This window comes from Orycteropus afer, unplaced genomic scaffold (assembly GCF_000298275.1).
Source record: "Orycteropus afer afer isolate SDZICR_OR568_19922 unplaced genomic scaffold, OryAfe1.0 scaffold00053, whole genome shotgun sequence".
In the NCBI taxonomy this organism is placed as follows: Eukaryota; Metazoa; Chordata; class Mammalia; order Tubulidentata; family Orycteropodidae; genus Orycteropus; species Orycteropus afer.
This window is the reverse complement of record NW_006921640.1, coordinates 14,163,609-14,174,728: the sequence shown is the minus strand read 5'-3', so window position 1 is coordinate 14,174,728 and position 11,120 is coordinate 14,163,609. Positions and strand designations below refer to the sequence as shown.

The 11,120-nt window shown below is 38.1% G+C and overlaps 1 protein-coding gene across 1 annotated transcript in view; it reads left to right on the top strand.

Moving 5' to 3' along the window:
• The window catches only part of ADAMDEC1 (ADAM like decysin 1), a 102,907-nt gene that overhangs the window by 61,115 nt on the left and 30,672 nt on the right, over nucleotides 1-11,120 (top strand). Inside the window, exons 2-4 of the mRNA XM_007938784.1 lie at nucleotides 6,271-6,386; nucleotides 7,957-8,033; nucleotides 8,791-8,869. Of these exons, the coding sequence (XP_007936975.1) occupies nucleotides 6,271-6,386; nucleotides 7,957-8,033; nucleotides 8,791-8,869 (272 nt within the window). The remainder of the gene's footprint in view (nucleotides 1-6,270; nucleotides 6,387-7,956; nucleotides 8,034-8,790; nucleotides 8,870-11,120) is intronic.

The following is an 11,120-nucleotide window of genomic DNA, read 5'->3' as shown; positions in this document are numbered from 1 at the left end:
TCTCTTATCCATATGAGTAAGGCTGGGTTTACTCAGATGTGGCAGCTCTTTCCCAGTCCTATTTTGAGAGCCTTTTAGCCTAATCGGACTATTCCTAAAGGTGCACGGTAATGTACCAAACAGTGTTTCTTTGCTATTCATAAGGTTTTCCCTGGCCAATTCTTTGAGATGTGGAAAGAGGTATATCATTGCTGATATCAGATGAATCTTGGCTGAAAGCAAAGAATACCAGGAAGAAGTTTACTTGTATTTAATTGACTATGCTGAAGCATTCAATTGTACGGATCATAAAAAATTATGGATGACATTGAGAAGAATGGGAATTTTGGAACAGTTAATTGTGCTCATAAGAACATGTACATAGACCAGGAGGCTGTCATATGAACTGAACAAGGGTATCTTGTTGCATGGTTTAAAATCAGGAAGGAAGTGTGTCAGTGTTGTATCTTCTCATCATACTTACCTAATGTGTATTCTGAGCAAATTTTCTGAGAAGTCAGACTATATGAAGAAGAGTGTGCCATCAGGATTATAGGAAGACTCACTAACAACGTGCAATATGCAGACAACACAACTTTCCTAGCTGAAAGTGAAGATGATTAAGGCACTTACTGATGAAGATTAGTAACTACAGCTGGAAGTATGGATTACATCTCAACATAAAGAAAACTAAAATCCTCACATTTGGACCTATAAGCAGCATCACAATAAATGGAGAAGAAATTGATGTTGTCAAATGTTTCATATTGCTTGGTTCTAAAATCAACACCAATGGAAGCAGCAGACAAGACATCAGACAATATATGCACTGGGAAAATTTGCTGCAAAGACTTCTTTAAAGGGTTGAAGAATAAAGATGTCTCTTTGAAGATTTAGATGTGCCTAACCCAAGCCATAGTATTTCCAATCACCTCGTATAAATGTGAAAGCTAGACAAAGAATAAGGAAGACCAAAGAAAAGTTGATGCTTTTGAGTTGTGGTGTTGGCAAATAATACTGAAAGTACCATGGACTTCCAGAAGAAGTAAAAAATCTGTCCTGGAAGAAGTGCAGCCAGAATGTTCCTTGGAACCAAGAATGGCCAGACTTCATCTCACTACTTTGATGATGTTGTCAGAAGAGACCATTCCCTGGAGAATGATATCATGCTTGGTAAAGTGAAGGATCAATGAAAGACAGGAAGGCCCTCAATGAGATGGATTGACACTGTGGCTGCCATTATCATCTCAGGTATAGCAACGGATTGTGAGGGTGATAGAGGACTGGGCAGTGTTTCCTTTTCTTGTGCATAGGGTCACTATGAGTAGTAGCCAAATCAATGGCACCTAACAACAACAATAACAACGCCATTCCTCCTTTGAGAGCTAACTCCTTATTGTATTTTTCTTTCTTCTTTGCAGCAAAAGTCCTCAAAGGAGCTGTCTATTGCCTGTATCAGATTCCTATATTCCCATTTTCTCCTGCACCTGATTCAACAGTTTTCATTCTCATCACTTAAGACAGGTCTTATGACCTCAGTGTTATTAAATTCAATGGTTATTTTACAAGCTACTATGTTATTGTGCTCTTTATCTCTCTCCTCAGCATAAAACACACCATCTTTTCTGGTGTACGGTCTTCCTCACTGGCTTCTATTCCTGGTTCCTCCTCTTTTCCTCATTATCCTAATATTGGAGTATCCCAAGGTTCAGTCCTTGAAACTTTTTCTTGGGTGCATTCAGTCACTTGGTAATCTACCTAATTTTATGGCTTTAAGTAAATATCATACATAAAAGAACAATTCTAAACTTTTTGCTTTCATACTGAAATACACACTTTATTTCTAATAAATCCTCTGTTGTTGTTGTTATGTGCTGTTGAGTCAGCCCCAACTCATAGTGACCCCTCCCTTGGTTTCCAAAATCCTCTAGGATGTCTAATAAAACAAAATCACTGCCATCAAGTCAAATTCAACTCATAGTGACCCCTCCCTTGGTTTCCAAAATCCTCTAGGATGTCTAATAAAACAAAATCACTGCCATCAAGTCAAATTCAACTCATAGTGACCCCTCCTTGGGTTCCCGAGACAGTATCTCTATGGAAGTAGATTGCCAAAGGAATGGCTGGTTGGTTTGAACAGCCAGCCTTCTGGTTAGCAGTCAAATGTCTTAGGCACTATGCCACCAGAGCTCTCAGAGATGTCTAACATCCACCTCAGGATAAGAATGTCTATAACCTTTCCCTACAACTCAGTGCTACCTGCACTTTTCCCCAAGTTTGTTAATGGAAATTCTTTTTTGTTCAGGACAAAAAACATTGAGTTTTCCTTGACTCTTCTTTCTTCCATATTCCATATGAAATACCACACAAGTACTATTGATTCTACCTTCAAAATACATCCAAAATTTGACAACTTTACACTGCTGCTAATGATCACTCTTATGTAAGCCACCACCGCCTTTCTCTTATATTATCACAATGACTTCCTACTTTGCTGTTGTTGAAATGTGCTGTCAAGTTGGACCCAACTCATAGTGACCCTTCCTTGGGTTTTCAAGGTGGTATCACTATGGAAGTAGATTGCCCAACCTTCCTTCTGAGCAGTGACTGGTGGGTTTGAACTGCCAGCCTTCCGGTTAGCAGTCAAGTTCCTTAGGCACTATGCTACCAGAACTCCTAACTTACTACTAGCAGTCCTTTATTCCTTGGAATGACAATAAATCATTACACTCTTTTTGTCTTTAACATTTGCCTTCAAGACTTCATATTTCAAAGAGAATAAAGTTTTGCTGTCCTGTGTTGGAGGAATGGTAGAAAACATCAAAGAACGGTGGAGAAAATGTATTTAAATAACTACTAGTAGAACTTTTCCTAAGAATTTTTGGAGAAAAGTAATGGATTCACCTTACATCAAAGCTTTCAGGACCTCCATTGACTGATGTGGCATGACTCAAAATGAGTAGAAACAGATGCAAACATCCATTAATAATCAGAACAGTGTAGCATGCATCATCACAAAGATGGTTTCAAGATCTGTTCTGAAGTACAGCAGAGTCAGTGATGGAATAATATCCATAAGCCTGCAAGGAAGACCAGTTAATACTACTATTATTCAAATTTATGCACTAACCACCAAAGGCAAAGATGAGAAGATTGAAGATTTCTACGAACTTCTGCGGTCTGAAATTGACCAAACATGCAAACAAGATATGTTGATTATCACTGGTGACTGGAAAGCAAAAGTTGGAAACAAAGGAGAGTTACCGGTAGTTGGAGAATATGGCCTTGCTGATAGAAATAATGCTGGAGATTGCAGGATAGAATTTTGAAAGACCAATGACTTATTCATTGCAAATATCTTTTTCCAACAATATACTATATACATGGACTTCACCAGATGGAATACACAGGAAGCAGATTGACTATATCTGTGGCAAGAGGCTATGGAGAAGTTCAATACCTTCGGCCAAAACAGGGACATGAACTGATTGTGGAACAGATTATCAACTGCTCATATGCACATTAAAGTTGAAGTTGAAGACAATTAAAAGAAGTCCACAAGAGCCAAAATATGACCTTGATAATATCTCTCCTGAATTTAGAGACCATTTAAAGAATTGATTTGATGCATTGAACACCAATGACCAAAAAGCAGAGGAAGTGTGGGATGACATCAATAATATAATCCATGAAGAAAAGAGAGGTCATTAAAAAGATGAGAAAGGAAGGAAAGACCAAAATGGATGTCAGAAGAGACTCTGAAACTTTACCTTGAACAGAGAGTAGCTAAAGCAAATGGAAGAAATGACAAGATAAAAGAGCTAAACAGAAGATTTCAAAGAGCAGCTCGAGAAGACAAAGACAATTACTATAATGAAATGTGCAAAGACCTGTAGTTAGAAAAACCAAAAGGGAAGAACACACTCAGCATTTCTCAAGCTGAAAGAACTGAAGAAAAAAATTAAGCCTCGAATTGCAATATTGAAAGATTCTATGGGAAAAAATATTGAATGATACAGGAAGCATCAAAAGAAGATGGAAGGAATACACAGAGTCACTGTACCAAAAAGAATTGGTCAATGTTCATCCATTTCAGGAGGTGGCATATGATCAAGAACCAATGGTACTGATGGAAGAAGTCAAAGCTGCACAGAAGGAATTGGCAAAGAACAAGGCTCCAGGAATTGACAGAATCCCATTGAGATGTTTCAACAAATGGATGCTGCACTGGAGAGGCACTCAGTTATGTCAATAGATTTGGAAGACAGGTACCTGGCCAACTGACTGGAAGAGATCCTTATTTCTACACATTCCAAAGAAAGGTGATCCCACAGAATGTGGAAATTATTGAACAATATCATTAATATCACATGAAAGTAAAATCTTACTGAAGATATTTTAAAAATGGTTGCAGCAGTATATTTACAGAGAGCTTCTTGAAATGCAAGCTGGATTCAGAAGAGGACATGGATATCATTGTTGATGTCAGATGGATCTTAGTTGAAAGCAAAGAATACCAGAAAGATACTTACATTTGTTTTATTGACTATGCAAAAGCATTGAAATGTGTGGATCATAACAAATTTTGGGTAACATTGAGAAGAATGGGAATTCCAGAACACTTCATTATACTCATGAAGAACCTCTACATAGATTAAGAGACTGTTGTTTGAACAGAACAAGGAGATACTGCATGGTTCAAAACCAAAAGGGGAATGTGTCAAGGTTGTATCATTTCACCATGCTTATTCAACTTGTATGCTGAGCAAATAATCTAATAAGATGTATTATATGAAGAATAAAATGGTCTCAGGATTGGAGGAAGACTCATTAACAGCATTGCTTGCTGAAAGTGAGAATGACTTGAAGCACTTACTGACAAAGATTAAAGACTACAGTCTGCAGTATGGATTACACCTTGATATAAAGAAAATAAAAATCCTCACACAAAAACAAATAAACAGCTTCACAGTAGATGGAGAAAATATTAAAGTTGCCAGGACTTTCACATTACTTCGTTCTACAACCAACACCAGTGAAAGCAGCTGTCAAGACATCAGTTGACATATTTTATTGGGCCAATCTACTGCAAAAGACCTCTTTCAAGTGTTGAAGAGCAAAGACATCTCCTTGAAGACTAAGGTGAGCCTAACACAAGCATGGTATTTTCAATCACCCCTTATGCATGTGAGAGCTGGACAATGAACAAGGAAGACTGAAGAAGAGTTGATGTTTTTGAGTTATGGTATTGGAGAAGAATGCTAAGAGAACCATGGTCTGCTAAAAGGACTAGCAAATCTGTCCTGGAAGAAGTGCAGGTGGAATGCTCCTTGGAAGCGAGAATGGCCAGACTTCATTTCATCTCCTTTGGTCATGTTGTCAGAAAGAACCATACCCTGGAGGAGGATGTCATGCTTGTTAAAGTGGATGGTCAACAAAGAATGGGAAGGCCCTCAATGAGATGGATAGATACAGTGGCTGCTCAATGGTCTCAGGTATAGCAAGGATCAGTGCAGGAGGTTCTGTGTAGAGTAGGAGAACAATGTGGAACAAAATTCAAGGATTGTGAGGCTGGCACAAGACCGGGCAGTGTTTCATTCTGCTGTGCATAGGGTCACTATGAGTCTGAGACGAACCAACAGCACCTAACAGCAAGGGATTTACCACAGAGTGGAAAATACATTGAAAGAGAAAAGAGAGGTCTCTAAAGAAAATGAGGGAAGAATTCACAATTGTGAAGAAACTGTAGAGGAAGAACTGGGTTACAACAGGCAGAATTCCTGGATCCCCAAATTCTGCCCTAATCCAAGACTATCCTTTGTAAGCATGGTGTCCCTGAGTTTATATATACTGAGAGATCATCTCAAAACTTGGTTTATCATCTTAAAGTTCTTCCCAGAATTGGGACGGGGGGCAAAAGAACAATTCTTTGTCATTAAAACTTAAGTTGACAATAAACCTGTCCTCAATTTTTGCTCCCTACATTGGAATTTTAAGGAGCTTTGGTGGTGTGGTGGTTAAGGCATTTGGCTGATAATGAAAAAGTCAGAGGTTTGAACCCACCAGCTGCTTTGCAAAGAAAGATGAGACAGTCTGCTTCCATTATGATTTATAGCTTTTATTCCAATTTAGAGCATTATGAGTCAGAATTGACTCAATGGCAGTGAATTTGGTTTTTGGTTTGACATTGAAATTTAGTCTTTCACATCTTTTCTACAAAAACAAAAGTAACAAACAAGCATAATAACAGTTTTTGAATCCTTTATATCAATATTATCTCTCTTTATCTAGCAACAGCCATAAAGCAAACAACAGAATTAAAGCTCTATGAAGTGGTCCATCCTAAGAAACTACACATTTTACACAAAAGAGAGATAAAGAACAAGACAGAGAATCATGGAAAAGAGGTAAGCAATGTAAATGACTGGCAGATCATACAATCATCTGAAGAGACAAGAAAGAGCTTTTTCACCAATAGACATGATGTCATATCAACATCTAATAATGCAATCTTAGAACCCATATAGCCAACTCCCCTTTGTCCAATGGTAAGCACCCTGCTTCTCAGAATACTGTTACAGTTAAGTAGTAGGGAGCGAATTAATACTTACACTTGACCATAAAGAACAAAACTGCTTAGACATTTTCCAAGTTTATGTCAACCACTCAGAATGGGATCAGTGCAGGAGGTCCTGGGTAGAGTGGTAGAACAATGTGGAACAAAATTCAAATTTACAAAAAAAAGACCAGGTTTACTTGTCTGATAGGGCCTGGTGAGACCCCCAAAACCATGGCCCCTAGTTACCTTTCAGGTCTGAATTGAGCTCACTCCCAGGGTTTCCAGACAAACAATAGACAGACTTTTTGAGTGAAAATTTACATCAGGTGGATATACTCCTTAGAACACAGAAGAACAGAAGGGCAGTATTTGCAGAGGGAGATAGCTCAAGGGGCAGGAATACATAGGAAAGAAGGACACAGGGAAGAAGTAACTACCGGGAGGAAGTGTAAGATAGCTGTTACATTGTGGGGAACTGCAGTCAATACCATGAAAAAAATATGTATGAATTTACACCCAAATCACAATTTAAAAAAGAAGAAGAAGAATAATCAAAGGTTTCAATTAAAAAAAAAAAAAAAGAGGGGAGCACAGGAAGGACAGCCATTTCTGGAAAGAAATATTGTTCCTCACTAGGCTCACCAAACTTCCCTCATCTCTTTCCACTATGAATTGCTTTCTCCCCGTTTGGTCTATAACAGAGAATTGAACATTAACTCATTATTTTAAGACTTTCAAAAAGTATTAAGGATATTAATTCTTTGACTATTAAATCATTGCATTATATTTCCTCATTTTGTAATATTTACCTTGTTTAATCCTTAGAAATTTTCAGTTTGTTTTCTTTAGTATAGTGTGTTTGGTTTTGAAGTAAAGAAAATATACATCTGATTATTATCTCATTAGGGACCCATTATGATAGAAGATAGCATACTATTCCTTAGGCTAAATGATAACTTCCTATCTCACATATGTAGAATTAGTTTAATCCTTAAATTTGATACCGTGTAATGGCACTTTTTGGAAGTCCATCTTGATTTACAATTTATGTTTTTTTCTATATATTTTAATGCATAAGAGAACTAATGCTATTGTCTTATGTGCATTTGTTTTATTGTTTTCATGTTATATATTACTTTTATTATTACCAAAAAAAAAACAAACTCACTGCCATCGAGTCAATTCGACTCATAGTGATCCCTCCTTGGGTTTCCAAGGTGGTATTTCTATGGAAGTAGATTGCCCAGTCTTCCTTTTGAGGAGTGTCTGGTGGGTCTGAACTAACCAGCCTTTTGGTTGGCTGTCAAATGCCTTGGGCACTATGCCACCAGATCTCCTATTTATATCATAATGATTTAGACAGACTCATAAATATAAATTTTTTTTATTCATTCAATTATACCATTAAATATTTTCAGGAAAGATATGAGCCTGAAGTTCAGTATCAGATTGTATTAAATGGAGAAGAAATCATTCTTCACCTACAAAAAAACAAGTAAGTCATATTTCCTGATAGTAAAATCATTCACTGGATTCTACTAAGAAGACATAGAAAAAAATAAATCTTGAAGCTCTGTTCAGTGTGATTGGCAATAGAAAAATATTGGAGCATACTGAAATTTAGATGTTTGCACTAATGTTATCTAAGAAGATTGATGCTCAGCTAAGAAATCATATGCAAAGTAAACCAGAGAATTCCATGTATAAATGCCTTTCTTCCTGAAAGCTACTTGGGATTATCTGAAAATCTTCTGTACTCAGAAAAGCTCAAGCATTTTTTGTGGCTTTTCATTATTTATGTAAGGATGTATGTCCTAGGTGATTGCAGGATGTAAAGGCCTTGAGATGCATACTACAGGGTTAAGCTTCACTAACTCATATATAAGTGAGTAAACTTCTCCCTGAATACAGTGGTCCTTTATGCATATTTAAGATCCACCACCATTCAGAGATTCTGTGAAAGATGAGCCCTTGGTGCAAAAAGATCCCAAAATGACCCAATTGAAAAGAAAGTGTCTGCAGCTGCAGAGTAACTGATGGCATTTATTCCCTCAGATCTAATAAGCATAACTAATGCTTTGATTTGCTTCATCAATAGTGTTCAATTTTTGGAAAAGGATTAATTGGTCAAAATATTAACTGCTTTTTATTATAGATATTCTTGTTACTTTAGTGCTAAAGATTCTATCAGGAAAATCATCCTTTGAGTATTACCAACCAGAGCATCTCATACAGCATTCTCCTTTCTGCAGGCATCTCCTAGGACCAGACTACACTGAAACATATTACTCACCCAGAGGAGAGGAGATCACCATGAGCCTTCAGAACATGGTAGAGTAAAAACTTTCTGAAACTCTGCCTAGGATTTACCTTTTACTTTATAAGATTCATAGGTCTGTGGAAAATGTAAATAAAAATCAAAGCATTTGAAAGCAAGGAGGTCATCTATGACCAGTGAGACTACAGATGAAATCAAAGTCTACTTTTAAAAGTAGAAGTAATAGGAGATTCAAAATGCAGTCTCGTCAGTAAGTACCACTCTATATCCCTGTACCATCTAAGTGCTTGAAAAACTAGGTATAGAAGTTTGATTTAGTGATTTGGTGCTCTGAACAGCTCACAGAATTAGAGTGCACAAAACACAGAAGAGCAGAATTAGAGGAAAGACACAGGGAGATTATTTAAGAAAGAGCTACCTGGCGGAGGATGGACAGGCAGCCAAGAGGCCATTGGAAACTTCCCTGGAACAGTCACTGATTGCAAGGGCGGCCACTTGAGATCCCTATGACTCAAGAAAGAAGACACCCTATTATCAACATACCAGCGACAACTCCAACAACCCAGAGGTCAGCCCCAGGGACCTGCCTCCAGCAACTGATTTTGTCAGTAATTTGGGTCTCCCAGGTGCAGATGGGCATGCACACTACCACTGAAACTCAAGCAGGAAACTCACTGTTGTGCCAGAAGGGTGAGTTCCCTCCCCTCTCAGCGGGTCACCGATTAGGTTTGGGTCAGCCAGGGAGACATCGTGCTTATCTGGTCACAGATATCAGGAACATAGTTTACTAGCAGATACTCCCCCGACACCAGCACAGCTGAAATCCTGCAAATCTTTGGCGCTGCAGGTGGGAGGTATCACAAGCAAACTCCACAGTCATTAGCGGTCTGGCGGAATTGCACCAGAGCCAAGGGCTGAAGGGGCGGGGAGCGATAAAAAGTCGTGGCTGAGTGCAGTCTGGGGAATATGCCTTGGATAGACGCTTCTGCCTTGGATCGGCTCATTGGTGCTCAGAGGCCTCAGGAGCAGGGTATTTGAGTGTGCCTGAACCAGGCAGAAAGTTGTGAATTCCCAACAACAGGAATCTTTCCTGAGATTGAGCCGCAGTCTTGCAAATAACCACATCATCGATAACAGCTTGCCCAAAGCCCTATAAACCGACCCTAGAAACACCAAGCTTTCCTTCTTTTGCTCTCACCTTTCTCCACCAATAACTTCACTCATTCAATAGAAGAAACCATATTCAGTCAATTACCATAAAATCGCCCACTTTGAACTCTAAACCCTCTTTACAGCAAACAAAAACACATATCCACATTCCACACAGTGATTTCACCATCACAAAGAAAACAGCAGAGTGAAACAACATACCTGAATCAATAATAAAATAAAATACACCAACTTCACCCTTTCAAAGTATTACACCATAAAACCAAGACAAAACAAATCAACACGTAACCAGCAGCTAGAGACAATCTAAAGAGTCAGAGCTCTTCCAGATTCCAGGGGCTTAAGAGGAGGTTCTGCTTTCCAGTAACCCCAAGAACTCTTTGGATCTGTATGACTGAAAAGGTCCTAGTTCACACCTGCTTTTTTCTTTTTCTTTTTCTTTTTTCTTTCTTTGCCCAGTTCCTGATTTAAAAAAAATTTTTTTTTTACTCTTTTTTTCCCTTTATTTTTCTCGTGGTTAACCAAGTTCTTTGTTGTTGTTGTTGTTGTTTTGCATTTTTTCCATTTTTTTTTTTCTTCATTAGTCTCCTTCTCTACCTCTTTTCTCTTAGTACCCTATCCCCAGATATTGCAGGTTTTCCTGTTTTCTTCTTCTTTTCCCCTCTTTTTCTTTTTTGGGTTACTGTTCCTGTGTGATTTCATGGTGTATTTTTTGTCCATGTTCTTTTACTTTTTCGATTGTTATTCAATTATAATTTTTCTCTAACTGAGTGGGAGACAGCATCAGTCCCCGTAAGATACAAGTACATCCACACCTCCTGTAACTTCACTTACTGAGCAAGAGCCAGCACCTCCTCCTCCACCAATGGGCTAATGATAAAAAAAAAAAAAACACCAAGAAGAGACTGAATAATGCTTGGCTGCTCTTTACAAACAATTAACAGAGATCTTAACACAAAACTATGATGCCTCAGAGAAAACAGACCATCACCATCCACACAAAGAAGCAAGATAAAGTGGTAGAAACAAGGGAACAGGATACAGACCCAGAACACATCCCTGAGGAAGAAGCAGCATTGGAACTCTCTGATAAGGAATTCAAAAGAATTATTTTTAGGTATCTTCAAAGGATTG